The 20,532-nt window shown below is 41.5% G+C and overlaps 1 protein-coding gene across 1 annotated transcript; it reads right to left on the bottom strand.

The window, feature by feature from the left end:
• Positions 1-11,634: 11,634 nt before the first annotated feature.
• Positions 11,635-15,870, bottom strand: AMIGO2 (adhesion molecule with Ig-like domain 2). Its single transcript, XM_012638413.1, has 2 exons — positions 15,389-15,870; positions 11,635-15,011 (listed from the first exon to the last, which is right to left on the bottom strand). The coding sequence occupies exon 2, from the start codon at positions 14,946-14,948 to the stop codon at positions 13,383-13,385; it is 1,566 nt and encodes a 521-aa protein (XP_012493867.1). The 5' UTR covers positions 14,949-15,011; positions 15,389-15,870; the 3' UTR covers positions 11,635-13,382.
• Positions 15,871-20,532: the final 4,662 nt, after the last annotated feature.

The following is a 20,532-nucleotide window of genomic DNA, read 5'->3' as shown; positions in this document are numbered from 1 at the left end:
TGCACTAATTTGCAGTCCCACCAGCAGTGTAAAAGTGTTCCTGTCTCTCCACATCCTCGCACAAGAGAGAAATTTTTGAAAAACAGACAACACTTGGCACAAATTGAGTGGAACATTTTTCCATGAGAATAAAAACAATCGTAAGACAACAAACATGAATAATATGTGAACATAAATTCTGTGGCTGCTGTCAAAATGATAATGCTGCTCTTATTTTCAGAAATAATTTTATTGGATACATTCAGTTAATTCTACCCAGCTGTCAGTAAATACTTTTTGGAAGTTGCCAGTTGAAGAAAGTGAATGAAAGTGAACATTTAACACAATGAATAAAATAATTTTAATGCATCTGTGAGCATAAAGAAGAGCATGTGTACCAAGTGGCTTTGGTGTCTACTTTTTGGCACAGGTATCAAGGTGCTACCAGATCTGCTACGTGTAGCATGTGCTCTTGGAATTGTTTTTCCAACAGAAATGTTAGATTTGTGACGAATATCTTCAATCTTAAAGGGTCTTCCTCGCGGCCAATAGTACCACTCTTTTCTGAAATGGCTTATGGGACTAGTGAACCAGTCTGCCATCTGTGGTAAATTGGTTTGGACAAGCTTAAATGGGGATTTGGACCTTGATCTCACACTGAAAAGTTTCCCAATGCATTGACAAACATTCTTAATTCTTCCATGACAAATAAGAAAAAATTGGTGTGGCTAGGTTGTCTAGGTACCCAACAGCATGTGGCCTTTACCCTGATCACTGGTAGAGAAAGGACTGTGTGGTTATGCAAAACATACAGGCTTTGGGGGCTAGGGATGTGAGATCAGATCCCACCTTGGCTATGTTATATAACCTCCAGCAATTTTCCCATCTGAAAAATGGGTCTATAATGCCTACCCACAGGGATGTCTTGTCTCTTTGCACTTACATAGGCAAAGAACCTGGCACTGTACCAAGCACACAGAATACAGTCGCCAGGGCCTACAGCAGTCACTTTTGGCAGCTCTAATGTGTTGCTGCTCAGATTTTCATGCACTAGCTATTTTGTTTCAATGAAGCTAAAAATTGTAGGCTCTTTACCTAATACAAAGTGATAGCTGAATGCCTACTTCCAACAACAGTTACGGTAATTCCAAAATTAGAATGTTATTAGTAATAATAAATCAAAAGGAGTGGGCTTTACCCAAGAAGGACAGCCAAGTGCTGATTCTAAGACTAGAATGCAGCCAAACTTGTATTCTAGTCTTAATTTCCTACTTACTAGCCACATGACCTTGTGAATAATTCATTTCTTTCAATTTTCTCATATGTAAAATAGGTAACAGTACTTACTTCAGTGTGGTGTTGTTTAGATTAAATGAAACAACATGTATGAATCCTGGCTCTGTCATCTATCAGCTGTGTGGTCTTGGGCAAGTTTCTAAATCTCTCTGTGCTTCCATTTGCTCATAGGTCAGGTGGATTTCACGGTGCCCTAACTCAGAGGTTGTTAAGAGTACTCCACAGGTTAGCTCACGGAATGCACTTACAGAACTCAGGCAAATCAGCAAGAAAAAAATCAAACAACCTCATTAAAAAGTGGTCAAAGAACATTAACAGAAACTTTTCAAAAGAAGACAGACTAATGGCAAACAAACATATGAAAAATTGCTCAACATCTCTAATCATCAGGGAAATGCAAGTCAAAACCACAATGAGATATCACTTAACTCCAGTGAGAATGGCTTTTATCAAAAAGTCCCAAAACAATAAATGTTGGCATGGATGCGGAGAGATAGGAACACTCATACACTGCTGGTGGAACTGCAAACTAGTACAAGCTCCATGAAAAGTACTATGGAGATAGCTCAAAGAGCTACAAGTGGAACTACCATTTGATGTGGCAATCACATTACTGGGCATCTACCCAAACGAAAAAAAGACATTCTATAAAAAAGACATCTGCACTAGAATGTTTATAGCAGCACAATTCACAATTGCAAAATGTGGAAACAACCTAAGTGCCTATCAATACATGAGTGGATTAATAAAATGTGGTATATATATACCATGGTGTTCCACTCAGCCATAAAAACAATGGTGACCTAGCACCTATTGTATTATCCTGGATAGAGCTGGAGCCCATTCTACTAAGTGAAGTATCACAAGAAGGGAAAAACAAGCATCACTTGTACTCACCATCAAATTGGTATTAACTGATCAACACTTATGTGCACACACAGTAATAACATTCATCGGGTGTTGGGCAGGTGGGAGAGGGGAGGAAGGGATGGGTATATTCATACCTAATGGGTGTGGTGCACACCGTCTGGGGGATGGACGCGCTTGAAGCTCTGACTCGGGTAGGGCAAAGGCAATATATGTAACCCAAACATTTGTATCCCTGTAAGATGCTGAAATAAAAATAAATAAATTAATAAATAAATAAAACAAAATAAAGCAATGGCTGGCACATGGTAAGCACTCAATAAATGTTAGCGACTCATTTTGCATCGTCACTTCTTTTTCATCAGTTTTATTGTTAATGGCCAGAAATTAGGTTGATGAGACAATGACACAGACATGGAAAATGCTGTAATATAGAGAGCATAATGTGCCAAGAGGATTGATCTTCTGAGTGCGGCGTGCTGGCCACTCTCAGCGGAAAGCAAAGAGGGCTTGAAGTGGGGGACACCGACGGAGATGAGAGGGTAGCTCGACAGAGACGAGCCCCCGTGTGTCATGACACTGACCCAGCTGCCATCTGGGGTAGCCATCGTCACCTTGCCTTTCACAGTCCACAAAGCACCTCCCACCCCCATCACCCGCTCACTCCCAGCCTCCCGCCTTGCAGCGGGCGGGTATCCTGAGTGGTCAGTTCCCACGGCACATGTCCCATCCCACTCAGGTTTCTTCTTTTGCTTAGTTTTCTCTGGTGATGACACAAGTTTCTCCTCATATCAGGAACTAATTCAGAAGATACGTTGCCATGGAAGCTGCTGGAAGTTTCCACGTATTGACAGGAGGACTGTTAATTGGCCTGTCAACCAGCACAACCTCCACAGAGGTCATCTCTGTGAATAAACGGCATCCCGGCTGTTTATTCGCCAAAGTGGTCAGAATTCCTCTCCACAGAGCTGCATTCCAAAAACACCCTCTCCAAAGGTAAGAGACAGCTTATTAAATGTGTGTCAGGCCTTCTGCCTCATACCTTTTAAGCCCAGTCTGATTCCTTTCAGGCCCTCGACACGCGCTAATTGGCACTACTCTGTCAGCAGGTGCTGAGAGGAGACAGCGTCAGGCGTCTGGCTTCCCTGCACTCAGCATGACATCTCTGCATAAATACCAAACGGGATGCCTTAAACCAGTGGGAAATATATGCTAAATGGGCACTTAGATGTATTTAGACAGCTTATTTATCACGGAATATGACAAAACTCTTCACATGCTCTTTTAGGGGATGAAGAAGAATGTCACAAACTGTGGGCAAAGTAGAAAACGTGCCACACGGAAATCAACCACACTGTAGATAGCACGTGCCTGTCCCCCTTCTCACTTCAGAGTTTATCACAGGGGCCAGTCCCACAGCTCCTTCCTTCCTGGGCATTGATTCATTCATTCTTTCAATAAATGTTTATTTTATTTTTATTTTTTTTTATTTCAGTGTATTATGGGGCTACAAATGTTTAGGTTACAGATATTGCCTTTGCCCCACCCAAGTCAAAGAATTTATGAAGAAGACCCCACAGGCAATCACAGCAACAACAAAAATAAATAAATGGGACCTGATCAAATTAAAAAGCTTCTGCACAGCCAAGGAAACTATCACGAGAGCAAACAGACAACCTACCAAATTAGAGAAAATATTCACATGCTACATATCCGATAAAGGGCTGATAACTAGAATCCATATAGAACTCAGGAAAATCAGCAAGGAAAAAACCAAACAACCCCATTAAGAAGTGGGCAAAGGACATGAATAGAAACTTTTCAAAAGAAGACAGACTAAAAGGCCAACAAACATACGGTACCTGTTTATTATTTGCTGGGACAGGTTCTGTTCTCAGCACTGGGAATACAACACCAAATAAAACAGAAAAAAATTCCTGCCCTCATGGAACTTACACAGTAAGTAAAATATATTGTAAGGCAGATGGTGTTGAATTTGATGGAGAAAAATAAAACAGGAAAGGGGGCTGGGGTAGTGGGCTTGGAGTGGGGTGGGAGTTTGACTTTAAGTAACCTGGTCAGAGGCTGGGTTGGGCAAAGACCTGAAGGAGGCTGAGCTAGTCAGGCAAGAATCAGGCAAGGGTATCTCAGGAAGAGGCGGCAGAAACACAGAGCATCTATGGCGCGTGGCAACGTGCTTGGTGTACACAGAGGCAGACAGGCAGAGTGAGTGTGCGGCAGAGCAGCGGGGTGCGAGGCTGGAGACCTGGCGAGGTGGTAAAGACTTGCAGAGCCTTGTCAGGGCTCAACCATGGCTACACTTTAGAATTTCCTGTAGAGCTTTCAAACCAAGTGAATCCGAATCTCCAGGGTAGAGCCCAGGCCTGGGAATGGTTTGGACATCTCCACACATGCCTCCAGTGAGTAATCAGGTATTGGGAGACACTGAGACCTCAGGTTCTGAGCAGGGGAGGGATAGGAGCTGGCTGATGCTTCAGAGGGGTCGTGGTGGCTGCAGTGTTAAGGACAGATCCTAGGAGGGAAAGGGTGGATGTAGGCAGACCAGCCAGGTTCTTCAGTGGTCCAGGGGAGGGATGCTGGTGGCTTGAACATGGGATGGGATGGTGCTAAGAGCTCAGACCCCAGGTATATTTTGAAGATAGAGCCAAGGGAATTTTCCTGCAGATTGGATGTAGGGTATAAGAGCAAACGAGCAGTTGAAGATGACACCAAGGTTTTGGGCCTGAGCAACTGGAAGGATGGAATTGCCATTTGACCAAAATGAGAAAGACCACGAGAAAATCCCAGAAGGCACGTCTAGATCATATATAAACACTTCACATGGAGATGCCCATAGACAGTAAACTCCTCAGTACCTGATACTATAAAAGGCTCACATACTTTTAAGAGAGAGTGCATTGAGTGGGGCTGGAGGGAAAGTGCCTACAGCTGAGTAGCTTTAAGGTCATTGGATAGCAAATAATAAACATGTGTTCCAAGTATTTTTTAGAAATAAGTAGAGGAGATGAAGATGCAGCCAGGAAAAAGTTCCCATATATGCTTCTGCCTCCATCCCCTCTAAATCTTTTCCTGGGGGAAAAGTCTTCACTGCCTGGCAGGAATCCTGGCAACTGCCCCTAAATACAAGGGAAGTATGGGATGCTTGCTCCTGGTGGACAACACTTCCTTTTCCCCCAGTGTGCGGTACTTAAAGCTCAATACCCTGAGTGACACACAGCAGGGGAGTTTGCCAGCCATCTCCTCACTACAAGTGGAACATCCCTGTAGAGCAACACCTGAGTCTAGTTCTTCAGGAAAGTCTCAGCCCCCGTATCGAGCTGTATATGATTTCATTTTCAGAAACTCTGCCACATTCCTAAGATGCTTGATGTTAACCAATTAAACAAGAAAAGAAATGTAATAACACATTTGTCATTCAAATCACTATATACTATAGCTAATTAAGGTCCCTATTACAAATTTTATATCATAATTAATGATATGCTTTTTCAATTGAATCCTTATGTGAGTAAGATTTATTAACACATGTAGCTCCTGACAAACTTGGCCCAGGATCAAGCACTATATTTCCTCTGGGTTTTGGGAAAAAGTCAAAGTTATTATAAATCGTTGCTTAGGGGGAGCTATTTGCTATTTTCTCTACTGATTTGAAGTAGGTCAGATTGAGAGCTGAAGGCTTCCTTGAGCTTGTAATTAAGTATGAATATTAAAAAACTGAAAACAAATAAAAAAACAAACAACTTCTTTTAGGCTTTCACATAGTAGACTTTTAATTGTGTTTTCACCTCAGGCAAGATATTTTCTTTGGAAAAAAGGAATATAGTTGAAAACATGGATTTTTTTAAAAACTATGCAATAGCTCTATAAGCCTAGACTTTGAGAAAGATTTGCTTAAGCACGAATGCTTTGGAGAAATACTTAACCAGGCAACACTGGGGCAAAATTGCACACAAATGCTCAGTAAGCAGCTTGAACTGTTGTGATTTAATTCTTCAGGTCAGTTTGATGGTTTTTTTCCCCTTGAAAATTACATCTTTCTGTCTCTTCCCACCCAAATCATTCACTCGTCTAAAACTGGCTTAGTCTAATCAATGTCTGAGCTAGCAAAGTAAATTTAATTACAGTGAGGCTTGGGTAAACATTAGCTCTAAGACATTTCTTGGTCTATGGAGTGATAACTGAATTAAGTAGGATTATTTCATCATTACCATATTAAGCTCACATTGTTACACAAGAGAAGCTAATACTTCTAACTCTTTTTAGCCTAGCAAAATATGGTATAAGCATTTACATGAGCCAATTTAGTGTGTTTCCTCCTTGAAGAGCTATGAAATGGGAATACATTGCAGCTACATTTTCAGTGCAGAGAGAGAGGAATGTGAAATGAGGAAGCTGCACACTGGACCCCTTCCAAAGGCTCTAGTGATCAAACTACCTAAGGGCCTCATTATAAGGCAATTCCTCGGTCGCTGGCGCCCTTGTTTCCTGACAGCCACTGTAGCTGAATCCCCACGGACCCAGGACACACTCACAGTCTTGCCTTCCATCGTGCTGTTGTCAGCTGTGGAAAACAAACAGGATCTCTCTAACCATGCAGTCTTCCTTGAAGCTTCTGCTTAGGCATTATTTCTTCCACGAATCTTTTTCTTGACCTCCCTGCCTTTGGGCATTTCTGTATCAGGGCACTTGCCTCATGATAAAACTATATTTCTGCTTTTCTTTGAAGCCTGGGACTAGTTTGATCATGGCTGACCTCTGGGTCGCGTGCAGGGACAGGTACATATCAGGTATTTAACACCATTTGCTGAATTAATGAATGAATATAATTGAAAAGTTAAGACGCACAAATACCTACTACATGCTAGGTGCTGGATCAAGAGATGGAAGACATATGATCTAGAAGTTGAAGATCTGGGTCAGGAAGATGGGGAATGTCTAGAGAGGCCCAAGAATAAAAGCCAGCATTGGTAGAAGGCCAAAGCAGTGAGCTGTCAGGGTTAGGGGAGATCACTGCAAGGGAAGACACAAAGTAGAATCTTAAAAGCAGGGCCAGACCACAGAAGGTAGCCAGCCTCAAGCCAGATGCAAGGAGGTAGGAAGGCAAAGGGGATATGATGAGCAAGGCCCTCTTGTGGAGCTGAAAATTATTACAGTTTATTACAATATAGACAATAAGAGACTGGGTTCTGGATCCAGACAAAACTGAGTTTAATCCTGATTCCTTTACTACAGCTTTTTCGGCAGATCACTTAACATTGCTAAGCCTCAGTTCCTTCACCTGTAAAATGTATATGAAAATAATATCCTCCTCGTATATATGAGACAAAATGCATAAAGCCCTTAGGATGGGGCTTACATATAAGAAATGTTATTATGTCATTATTCTCATTCCTCGTGGCATGACTAGGACATATTTAAGAAGGCTTCATCCTAACTGTGATGGAGGTGAGTGTGAGTGTGGAGGACAAGTGCGAAATGTTTAGGTCCCTTTCTCCTCTAGATTTGATCAAGAACGATAATGTATCAGCAGTAGAATTTTAAGTAGGATCCCTCATTTCAGAGCATTTCAGCCATTTCCTAAAATATCAGCTTTCTGAAGGTAAGGATCCTAGCTAAGGTAACGCTCACAGCATCTATGGGATGGTTATTTAGTGTTCAAGCCCGTGCCACATTAGTTCAGCTGGTTCAAGTGAGTTTTCAGCCAATTATCTTCCTTTCTCACCTCCTATTGGCGACTGTCAATGGTAGACAAATCAACTCTTAATTACTCTTGAATTATTTTAGGTTTATTTGTTTACTCTCTCAGCTGTACCGTAATCTTCTTTAAGAGGAGAGAGTAGTTATTGTACATCATTTATGGCTCCACAGTATCTATCATTGCTCAGTAATCTTCTCTTGGTTACTACCAGCCATTCATCACCATGAACCTTGATCCTATGACCCTTGACTCCATGACACTAACATCCTATGGACACTACAAGTCTCTAAAAGTATATTGGATACTCTGCTAACATATTACCTTATAGAAAAGTTTAATCAAGTAAGCCAGTGAGGCTGCCCTGTGAAATAATTTAAAAATTATCTTGAGAAATCTAATTTTAAAATTGGCTGGAAAAATTTCCCATAGGGTCTGAATTGTCTCTACCACTTTTCTAGAAATTTAAAACAAATTCTCTGATACTTCCTCAAATAGAACTTTCTTATTCTGTAAATTTGGGTCATTTTTAATTAAAACATATTGACATTAATCATTTATTCATTTACATAGTCTGACATGTATTTTATAATGGGAAAGCAGATATTTATTTTGATATTAAGCAATTTCAAATGTGAAGTGCAACCAGATTAAAAAGCTAATAGACAGGAGGAAGCCCAGTCTACCAAACCCCTATCTTCTCAGGTAGATTTCCAACTTTGCTACTTGTGACATATTGTGTTTTATAGGAAAAAAATCATGTCCACCTTTATTATGACTTGTGATCCCCTGATCTTCCATTCCTTTTCTCCCCAGACTTGCTGTAAGCAACACTCACTCTTACATTTACAGAGAGTTTATTTATGATCTGTACAGCCAATGGCTTTACAAAGTCATTTTATTGGTAGAACACCTACACTATCACTGTGTAGAGCTTTTTAAAAAAATGATTATCATGATAAAATGACCTTATAAGCTGGGTTGCCTGGGAAAATTATTTATCCTTTTTGAGCTTCTTGTCCCATGTGTAATATTTCCCACCTTTCATGGCTACTGTGATGAGAATGACAATAAATAAACACTACCTCTCACAGTGTGCCTGGTACTTAGTAGGTGTTTAATAAATTAAAGCCAGTATAAATGCCATATGCACATTTTACAATTTACAAAGTGTCTATTTTTCCGCATTCTTTTTATTCTGGTCTTTATTGTAAAAGGGCTCCCTTCCCTGGAATCTATCCACAAGCAACAATAGCCCCTTAAATAGTCCTCTAAATTATTCAAGAGGTTATTATAAGAATCTTTATTTCTACTTTTTATATATTACTGTCCAATAATACTTGCAAGGGAAAACTAATTATCCTCTTTCCACATGAATTTTTGTATTATAATACATAAAGAACATGGGTTTGGGGACTGGCTCTCGGGGAGGGAGGGATGAGAGAACCGTGATAAGAATCTCAGTGCTCTCTTTAAAAACTATTATTCTAATATATTGGAAAAGCAAAGGAGTTTGGTTGTCTGTAGTTAAAATCTGCACTTAAATACCTTTGGAATACATCCTTACTTTACTATGTTCTAATCAAATTTGAAAGCTCCAAAGCTTTTGTTATGAACCTGATCTGTTGTAGCTGCTTTCAAACTAAAAATAGCTTAAAAAATGAAAGAATTAGGGATTTAGTCATCTCGAAGTAATTATTCCATTTTTTATACTTTAGAAACATTTATAAATTACAGCCAACAATTTATGTTTCATTTAATGTCAGAGAATCAAGCTCTTTTGCTTTTGTAATATATTGGAATATTTTTTAGAGGACTAAGATTCTTTTTATTAATAAATGAATTAGCAAATAAGAATATTGTATTTTGATATAGCCTCAAACACAACATTTGCTATGGTCCCATTTCAGGATGTGTTTCATCAAAATCGGCAGATTCGGAATTGCATAGCAAATTTTTAAACAATACGATGGGCAAGCCTTATCCCAAACTTCCTGAATCAGAATCTCCGGCTGAGGAGTAGGTAGAGAGTTAGCTGCTGGAAACTCTTGTTTGTTTAACTCTCCCCTGAATGCCTTCTGAGGAGCTTAGTTTGAGACCTACTGCTAGATCAGTTGGTAAGCCAGATGACAGTGGAAGGTGGCAGTAAGCAAGCAGCAGCTGTGACAAAGGAAAAGCCAATGCCGTGGTGGGATGCTTAGGCTGTATCCTATTTCAACAGTGCTGGGCAGGATGATCCAAAATCAAATGTCGTCTCAGAATTTGGACTGCCAATGTGTCTTCCTGTCCCTCTTATGTTCCACCCCCATAAGTTTCACCTACGTCCCTTCTGATGGGCATCTTGGAAAAACGTTTATTTATAAAAATAAAAACCATTTTTCTGTGCAAATCATTCAAGCAATTAAAGCCCAAAATGAATATATTTAAATGTCTCTAGGCCAAACAGTGAGGACTAATGCAGAAGTGGACTATAAATAAGAAAATCTTTTAGGCCATTCTTTCAGATTATAAATCTTAAAAGTGCATATAAAAATTTAACTCACAATCAATTATAGAATATATTATCATAAGCATACAGGAAATAGTAGACCCAGTGTCTTCATTACAGTGAAAAAATATTCCAAGTCTGGCAAAATTTCACTTCTATGATCTTGGCTTGATTTCTCCAGTGAGTCTCCCCCTCTCACCACTAGGTAATAAAAAATATGAAGTGGCTTTGAAGAATAACCCAGTCACATAAATCCAGATTATTACTTGGAAGGAAAATTATACAAAAGTTTTGAGTGAGACAAATTTATGAAGCACAAATTAATTTTGTTCCTATGTTTAAAATACATGTGATCAGGCTCCTACCAAAAAATTGATACACCCAAGAAATTAAAAATTCTACATCACAGCATTCAATCACGTGCTTTTTTATCACCATGCCTTCCTATTTTTGCTCAAAACGCAGCTTTGCTTTTCAGTATTCAGGATTTTTTTTTTCCTATTTTCTTTTGTTTTGGTGATAAGCATCTTAGTTTCTGTTTCAGCTCATCCTGTTTTTTTCACCAGTAAGGGAGTATTAGGACCCACCAAGATTAGGCTCTACTAAGCCCACATTCCTAGCACTGTCCATATTTCCCTGCCAAATGCAACACTTATTTCCCAGGATCAAGGATTTGAGGGCTGGAAGGACCTAAGGGATCCCATCGAGAAAAGATTCAATTCAGAGATCCTCTTTCCAGCTTCCTTGTCAGGGATGGTCCTGGCTCGATCGCACTCCCAAATTAGAGTATTTACGGCCCCTTGCGGCAGCCCCTTCCATTGTCAGAGAACTTTGGTGGTTCAAGAGTTTTTCTTTGTGTCCAGCCTACTTGTGTGATCCTAAACAAATCACAGCATCTCTTGAGTCTGGGTTTCTCCAAATATGAAAAAAGAGGGGATGATTTCCAAGATCATACAAATCACAGAATTCTTCCTAATTATTTAAATGGTTAACCGGAATAAAATGTTTACTTGTAACATCTTTGGCTATGAAGGATACTGTCTAAAGGGTGAGGTCAGCGTTTAAGAGGCAGGAGCAGTAAGTTTAACATCATGCAATAAGGAATTTTCAATGCTACTGAGCAGTAGTTTTTGTATCCTAGTCCCTAAAGGGACACTTCCTGGCCACTTGTTCCTTAACCCCCTGCTGCATAGTCTGCCATTGAGAGTCTAATATGGCACTCAGGGGAGTGTCATGTGTCCATTATTATTAATATTATTACTGACTCCACAGAAAACCACCATTGCAAAGTCAGTGGTTGATCTTCCGTCCTCATCTACTTCTCTGCAATATGTCACTGTTGCTGACTCTCATCTTCTAAAGATTCTCTTTTCTCTTAGCCCCAGTTATAACAATCCTTGATTCTCCTTTGCCTCTTTTTGATCACGCTTTTGTCTGAATCCTTGGTTCCTTCTCCATGCCCATCCTGTTAAAGACAGCCATTCCTGTGGACCTCTTATCTTTGCCAGGGAAGATGCCGAACCCTAGCTTTCCTTCTATCTCTGTCATTAATTCACTGTTTAGCCTTAGATAACAGACAACTCTCTTAGGGCCCCATTCATCCCCGAGAAAGGGGAAGGAGCAGGACTTGGTGATCCGGAACACCCCTTTGAGCTATACAATGCTATGCTAGGCTATTTTAATCCCATTCCTGCACTCCATCAGTATGTGGTAAAGTTTCGGAAAGCCAGTGTAAGTCTCCGATGGAGCTAAGACCACCAGGACATCATCAATTACAGTATGGGAGGGAACCTTAAACACTATTGGGTCGGAAACCTTCATTTGACAGCTGAGGAAGTATAGGTTCAGAGAGGGTACCTGATTACCTCATGGCAGAGACAGAGATAATAAGGAGGTCTCCCGGGCTCTCACTTCTTGCAAAATCTGAGTTTAAGTGTCTTCCAAACCTGGTTAAAATGCATAATGATATCAGAATAAAATGTGATATAGAAGGTATAAATTGGTCTAGAATACATCAAAGCCTTTCCTCCTCTTTAAAAATAAATTCTATACTATAAGGATTTTGTAGAGAGATTTACTACAGGTGGTGCTTTATACAAAATATCATAATCTGATCACATAAAACATCTTAGATTTATGTTTTCAAATGGCCAAATAAAACAAAACATCAAGTCACAGATTACATATATTTACATTAATTCAAATGTCCAAAGCACAATACAGTAGGGTCTATTTAATAGTTCACATAATTTAAGATTTACATATACACAAGCATATGAACAAATATTAGTGTGCTAGAACAAAGATTGAAGAAGTTACTCAGACATTCGGGTATTGACACCTACATATTTATGGCAACAAATAATGATGACTTTGAACTTTCAATGAGATCTTTTGTACAAGGATACAGCATGGAAAGAAGACAGGTGAACAAATGTATTTTCCTTGCACTATTTATCTAACACCATATAGGATGTGGCATTATCCAGGAGATTTCATCAGCATAGTCTGTTTACTCTTGTCTGAAATAGTGATTTTGGCTGAATAATTCCCAAATCCAACTTTACTTTATACTTTGCTACTTGATTCTTTCTTCCATGTCTTTCAAAAATGAAATAGGACACTAGTGCTTTTCTTTAAAATAACTCAACTTTGGTCCTAAGAAGTTAGCAAAGTCTATTTTTAAAGAACACGAATACATGAAGTTTATTTTTTTCTTTTAAGAATTCTGAATAAAGGGATAATGTCAGTCATATCACCTCCGGGCCAGCTTTGAAAAGATCAACGGTGCTAAAGGATAAGATACTAGATATCTAGAACTTAAACTTTGGAAAACAACACCATTTTTCTCTGGCACACTTAGGAACCAAAGTGCTTTACCTCATTTCCTATCAATGATTTTAAGAGACCATTTGGTTGTATTTCAAAAACCAAAACAACACAGTTTCTGTCCTGGTGTTTATTTTGCAGACCACACGGGAAGTTAAATATGAAGAGATTATGACATCATACAAACATAGGCACAAAATTCCCAAATTAAGTGGACGCCACAAAGGGTGTGTCTGAAAACACTGAATTGACTGAATCTGAGTCAGATTTCCCCCTCGTGGACTTTAAGATGCCCTCTGCTATAACCGTCTCACTGGGAAAGAGCCTGACTTTCCCATTCTGCCCCGCTGCAGTATCCTTCAGGGGTTCCAAAAACACCACTCTTTTACCTGCACCTGCCTTCCGTTCATCAGTGGAGGCATCACTAGCAGGGCCGGGACTGAGAATAGATGAATGGGCATTGCTTTGGTTTAGCATATTTTTCTGTCTCTTGGATTTACACTTGCAGGGACATGGAGTCAGATAGAGGTACAAAAGTACCAAAATGATACTGGCCACACAGGCAGCAAGAGTGGTAAAAGCTGTGTTAAATGCCTCATGAGCATGGGATCTGCTAACAGTAAAATTGCTCACATTTATTGTGACATCCACAGTTTCATTTAACAGGCGTTGCCTATTCATTGCAATACAAGAATACACTCCAGCATCCTCAAAACGAGGGCTTTCTATAACCAGAGTTCCATTATGAAACACGTGAAAGTTTTCCATCACTTTATCTGGCTCCAGAAGTCTGTTATCTGGACCCACCCAGATGAAATCGGTATTTGCATTATCAGTCTTGCTGTCACAGTGGACAATCAGTCTTTCACCGACCTGAGCCTCATGAATAAAGCCAAATGCACGGAAGGAACCATTGATGATGCTGTCAGAGCAATTCATAAAGCTATCTTGGAGCAGCAGCACCTGATGGGAGTGCTTGGAGTCAGACCACAGGCGACAGGTGTAATCGTTCTTAAAATCCATCACTGAGCTAAAGTGCCTACGATACCAAAAGACCAACAATGAGTACAGGGAACAGTCACAGATAAATGGGTTTCCGTGAAGGTAGATGCCTCTCAGCTGTTTTCCTGGCACTAAATTTATATGGTGCATTGGCATGGAAGGAATCCGGTTATAAGAAACATCTAAAAACATCAGTTCTGCCAGCTTGAACCTTCCAACATACAAATCCATAGGAAACTGCGTGAGAAAGTTTCCACTTAGGTAGAGTTTTTGCAATTGGGAGAGCCCTCCAAATGCTGAAGGATCGAGATAGGATATGTGATTGTTGTAAAGTAGGAGCACTTCCAGAACCTTCAACTCTTGGAACACTGCATTTTTCACCGTCTTCAGCTTATTGGATGATAAGTCCAGACACTTCAAATTTGGAGTTGTGGAAAAACTGCCTGTGGAAATGCTAGTGATGTTGTTATGACGAATAATTAGGGTGTTCAGCTTTACAAATGGCACTGGAATCCACTCAGCATCCAGAAGCCCAATTCTGTTATAACTCAGATCCAGTCTCTTAATCAGTCTGAAAAGGTTCCCAGGCACCTTGGACAGGTTTTTGTTGGTGCAGCTGACAATGTCAGTGGCACAGATGCAAGCGGTGGGGCACACTCCCGAGGCGCCAGGGCTCACAGTCACCGTGATCACCAACAAACACAGCAGCTCCCTGCAGCCGGGTCTGACAGCTCCTGGCAGGGTGGGCAGTGTGTGTAAGCGAAAAGACATTATGGTCGCCGCTGAGTCTCTTCCTGGTGCCTTTTCCACCAGCTCAGCCTCCCACCAGGGAACCTGGTAAACAGTTAATATTTAAGAGGGGGTAAAATGCAGAAGTTAACCACCACTAGTTAACCCTTAAGAGTATACCTTACTTTCTAATAACTTTTGAAATGGGTTATTTATTTATTTCACACTGGAGAGCTCTATGTTGCCTCTTTACTGTTTAAATGCATTTTTCCCCGGGGTTATTATTGCTGCTTATAGACAGACATTTACAGTCACATTCCCTCAATACAACTGTCTCACCATCAGAAACTCAATTTTTTTAAAAGGTGTATCCTGTGTTGTTTTTTTTAATTCCCTCCAACAGACACAAAAATACACAAACGCATCCTGTAAACAATTCAGCGGAAATACTTAGCAAGCTACCCGTCCAGAAAACAACTCACGGAGCTGGGAAGCCTCTCGAGCCTGGGGGATAGGCCGCCGACGTGTTGTCTTCTGAAGGTCTGCGCGTCTGTCCGTCCGTGGTCCGTGTCTGTCACTCCTGCACCTTCCGACTTCCTTTCCCTCTTGCTCCCGGCGGGCGGCAGCCTCTCGCCGGCTTTCAACTTTGGGGAGTTTCAAGCAGCCGCGGCGGCAGCAACAAACCGGGCGCAGCCAAGCTCTCTGCTGGCTCCGGTTGGTTCTCCCGAGCTCTTCTCATTGCACGGCTGAAGGTACCGCCTCGGCGCTCTGGCCGCCGTGTGCCCGCGCGGGCGCCCCGCTCCCGGAGCCGGGTCCGAGGGGCGGGGGTGCGGGCAGCGGGTCGGCAGCGGGCCGGCCCCACCTCTGCGCGCTCGGGAGGCTGAAGGACCTGGGTTCCCGCGCGCCCAGGGTCGGGGAGGCGGGTGCCGCCCCTCCGCGTCCTCCCTCCTGTGGGAGGCAGCTCCGAGGTCGCGGGAAGGGGCCAGCTGGGCGCGTGGCGAGGGGCGCGCAGCGCGAGAGGGGACGGCGGCGCAGCCAATCCGAGCCGCGGCCGGCGCCCCCCTCAGGCCATCCCGCGGCCCCGCCGCCGCCTCTCGCTTTCCCCTCCTGCTGCCCTCCGGACCTGGAGAACCGCCGCGCTAACGGGGGCGGGGGCAGGGGTCCACACCCGAGGCCCAGACTCGCGTCCCCGGGTAAGGACGCACCCATCCAGTGCCTTGCCAACTGTGTCCGTTCGTCCAGCCCAAAGCAGGGCAGTGGTGGGTCGGGCAAGGTTAAGGGGGAGATGCCCAGCCCCAAAGGGAAGAGTCGCACCCTTGGGCACCCACTCGGTCGCGGCCGCCTAGGTCGCGTCTCTCCCCAGACCTTGTTCACTCAGTCCTCCGACCTCAGAGCTTTGCTTTGGGGCGAGGGCCAAGGGGGCTTTATGGACGCTAAGTGCAGTTGACTTTCAAGGTTTACAAAATAAACACAGAAGCAGCCTTACGTCTCCGCCCACATTTGGGGAGGAGGTCGGGGAGGCAGGGAAGTCTGGCACGTTTCCTCTGGCGCGACATGGATCTCAGCTTGAGGGGAGGTACAGAGAAGGCGCAGCGGGGACACCCCTCACCTCCCTAGGAAAGTTCCATCCGTTTCCTAACTCAGAAGGCGGCCTCAGGGATAGTGCCCAATTTGAGGAGGAGGAGGGTAGCAGGAAAGAAGGCTTGGAGCCGACCTTCTGGCTGGAATGCAGATAGGAGTATTAACCTAAATAATAATAATGATAATAATATTCCTAGAGCCAGATTCTTTTTCTTTCTTTTCTTTTCTTTTTTTGCGAGTATGTTCGTGGCTCGTGCTGTCCAGGGACCTTAGAGGCGGGCAGGCTCCCCCTCCAGAGTGCAGTGGTCCAGCCGGCACAGAAGGTGCGAGCTGGACAAGGCCATTCGAAAATGAGGTAGAGGCCATGAGGCTGATGAGCTTTTCGATTAAAAATCCATTTTTGTTTAATTCCGAGATAAGTTTTAACGATGGGATTTGACTGAGCCAAATGGCCCATTTGGCCATTATATCCGGATTAAAATAAAGAAATTACTGGCCTGGCAAAAGATGCTAACCGCAGCAGAAAGAATAGCAGATCAAATGAGAAAACAGGACAGGGCAGATAAATTGTAATAGTATTTAAAAAATAAAAACGATGACAATAACCACCACCTTTTACCCTCCCACGGCCCTCCACGCTTAAGCAATCTTGGATTTAGTGAAAGTTGGTCCCTACATTGTCCCCGAGTCATTGCTGTGGTAGCACAGATCTGTCAGACCAGTGCCTAATTTAAGTAGAATTGTATGCATGGTCAATTTTGTCAGCGTGATTGTGGAATAAAGCTGGACTAGCAGTGATAAATCAAGACATGTTTAACTGAGGACAACTTGATTCGGATTAGCTTCAGTTTCATGAAAAGTTACATTTAGCATAGTAATACAGGCATTCCTCGCTGCGAGCTCCCAAGGGACAGGCAGAGACTGAGATTTGCTAAGATTAGGCCACACTTCTGGGGTTCTGAAAAATCTTGGTTACTAGGTCTTCGTTTTTATGGAATTGGAATGGTTAACACAGATAAATAGAATTAAAATTACTCAGAAGAATACTTTTAAAATGACTGATAAATAACCAGGTTTTTGCAGTATTTTGCTGACATCCTATTCAAAGAAAACCATGAAGGCAGAAGAAATACCTATATTTAATACAAAGATAGTCTAAGAAGAGTAAGTGAGTTTTAAAACATGGAAATGGGAAGGTTATGTTTTTATAGCTGCAGGCAAGTCTTATAAACATTATGCAGAGATTGCACAACATAAATAAGCTAAATGCACTCAAAATCCACAGACAAGGCTATTTATCCATTTGAAGACCTGATCTGAGGGTTTTAACCCTCAAATTTGTTGAAGGGAAGAAAGTTGTGAAAGGGTTGGGTTTACTAGCTGGGAAAAGAGACAGGTAAGAGTTGACCTTAATGGTGTGATATAATAAGGTAAGATGTGACCTTATTTTGTGGAGGGTAACATTTTTGTCTTTCTAGCATTCCTTCACCTCTTTACTTTCTTCTAGCAGATCTCTTCTTTCTCCTAGAAGATAAATTCCATGAGGGCAGCAATTTTATCTGTCTTGGACACTAATCTATTCTCAGCTTCTAGAACCCTGGCTGACAAATCAATAAATTTTTGATGCATGAACTGATGAGTGGGGAACCTATTCAAGGTGGTTAACCACCTGAATCTGCTGGTTGCCATCCTGCTTCTTTACACCTCAAAAGTCTGTCTGAAAGAAGTAGGGAAAGAAAGGGAAAGACGAGCCCTGCAAACATTATTTGAGTCCTGGATCCAGTAGTACCTGAAGGCCACTGCACACTTTTATTTCCTTGTTAATTATACTTTCTACCTCCTTCATCTTTTTTCTTTGCTTAAATTATTCTGAGTTGTGTTTATGTCACTTGTGACTGACAGAATCCCAATATATATAATGATGGAAATAATAAATATGTACTGAGCCATTATTATGTGCCAGACACATACATTATTTTATTTACTGCTCACTACAACCCTGTGACTTTATATAATTCTTTAACCCAGATGGTAAACAACTGTGTTCCAAATTATTTGGAAATGAAATGGGATGCAATTATCTCAAGGTTCTATTTGAAGGATTTAGATTAAACAGAAGAGAGATGTTTCTGCCAGGGTGGATCCAACCTAGAATGGGTTGCCAAGACAGATGGTTGAGTTGCCTTCTCAGGAGTTTAAAATAGGACAGATATTCTTCTGGTCTCTTCCACATGACATAATCTATTGGTATTTTTGACCATTCAGTAATGGCTCCAAGGGATAGTAGAAAGTGACTTGACAGTTGAGATAATTCTGAACCTAGTGTGCTGGTCTGGATGTGGTCATGTGAGTGTCTGGCTGGGTTTGGAAATAACTTCTGCCTCTAGGCAAGCAATTTGAGGAGATGAAATCTCAGGGGTTCTTCTAGCCTTGTGATTTCCAGATTTTCTCAGGTTGTAATCAAAGACTTAAGGAATTAGAGATATAAGAAATTGTTATAGCACTAGTTTGATGATTCTAAAGCCATTTTTACTAATAACACTTTAATAGCACTTTATATCTTATGAAGGGCTTTCACATTCTTTATCGCATTTGATTCTAGCATGGTTCCTATAATCAGGTGTATTGGCAGACATCTAATGTGTCCTTTTTATAACCTGAGGAGACACATTGGGTGTTCTTTGGAGATGGAGTTCATGGGGGTCAATGGCTCTACAGGCACATAGGAGTTTCCTGCAGAGGTCTCCTCACTCTGGAGGGGGGCACTCTTAATAGGGTTTGTACAATGTAAATTAAGCCTTAGCCCACAGGAAACACATACCTTTGCCCAGCAACTCCAGAAGTGCACTCAGCTCCTATAGTAGCCTGTTCTCTTGGCCTACTCCAGTTGATTTTTGTGAATTGCCCGAGATTTGTTATATAACCAGATCTCTCACCCAATCCTATACTGCTCACAATATGGAGACATATTTTCAGAGCAGGCTCAAACTCTGGCTCCTGTACTCTCTGAACCCCCAGTGTGCACAGGGTGTTTGTTTCTCTGGATGCCCTCTTTACTTGACTAGAAATGGGGAGGTTACTTGGAGAAGTACTACATGTCCTCCCAGGAAGAGCTCACAAGGGGCAACTCTTTAAGCAATCCCCACTCACCCATCTGATCATTGTACCTCTACTTTTTGGTTTTTTTGGTTTTTTGTTTTTAATTCAGTTGAGATAAAATTCACATAACATGAAATTCACCATTATTTCAAAATGAACAATACACTGATTTTCTGTATACTCACAATATTGTGCAACCATCACCACTAGTTATGGAACATAGACATTCCTCGACTTACAATGGTATTGCATCCCAATAAGCTCATCATAAATTGGCAATATTGTAAGTCGAAAATGCATTTAATACACCTAACTTACTGAACATCATAGTTTAGGCTACCCTACCTTAAATGTGTTCAAAACATTTATATTAGCCTACAATTGAGCAAAATCATCTGACATAAAGCCTATTTTATAATAAAGTGTTGAGTATCTCATGTAATTTATTGAATACTGTACATATGATTGTATGGGTACTCAAAGTACAGTTTCTACTGAATGTGTAACTTTGACACCATTGTGAAGTTGAGATAGTCTTAAGTTTTCAATTTAGGAACCATCTGTAAGATGAACTGAACCATCATAAGTTAAGGGGCCATCTGTATTTTCATCATCCTTCAAAAAAGCCCCATAACCAACATTTCCATTCCCCTCCTCCCAGTCCCAGACAACCACTAATCTACTTTCTGTCTCTGTGGATTTGCCCATTCTGGATGTTTTGTATAAATGAAATCATATAATATGTGTCTGACTTTTTTGCGTCTGACGTCTTTCACTTTTCGTACTGTTTTCAAAGTTTGGATGGAGTTTTTTAGCTAAGGGGGTTGCAGACTTGGTTGAAAGCCCTGCGTGGTTAGATTAGCTGCACTTGAACTTAGAATGTGGCTGTGGGGCCCAAAGTCCCATTTACCCCAAGTCTTCAATTGTAAAAGTGTTAAACCTCTAT

This window comes from Propithecus coquereli, unplaced genomic scaffold (assembly GCF_000956105.1).
Source record: "Propithecus coquereli isolate 6110/MARCELLA unplaced genomic scaffold, Pcoq_1.0 Scaffold13, whole genome shotgun sequence".
In the NCBI taxonomy this organism is placed as follows: Eukaryota; Metazoa; Chordata; class Mammalia; order Primates; family Indriidae; genus Propithecus; species Propithecus coquereli.
This window is presented reverse-complemented; position numbering and strand designations above follow the sequence as displayed.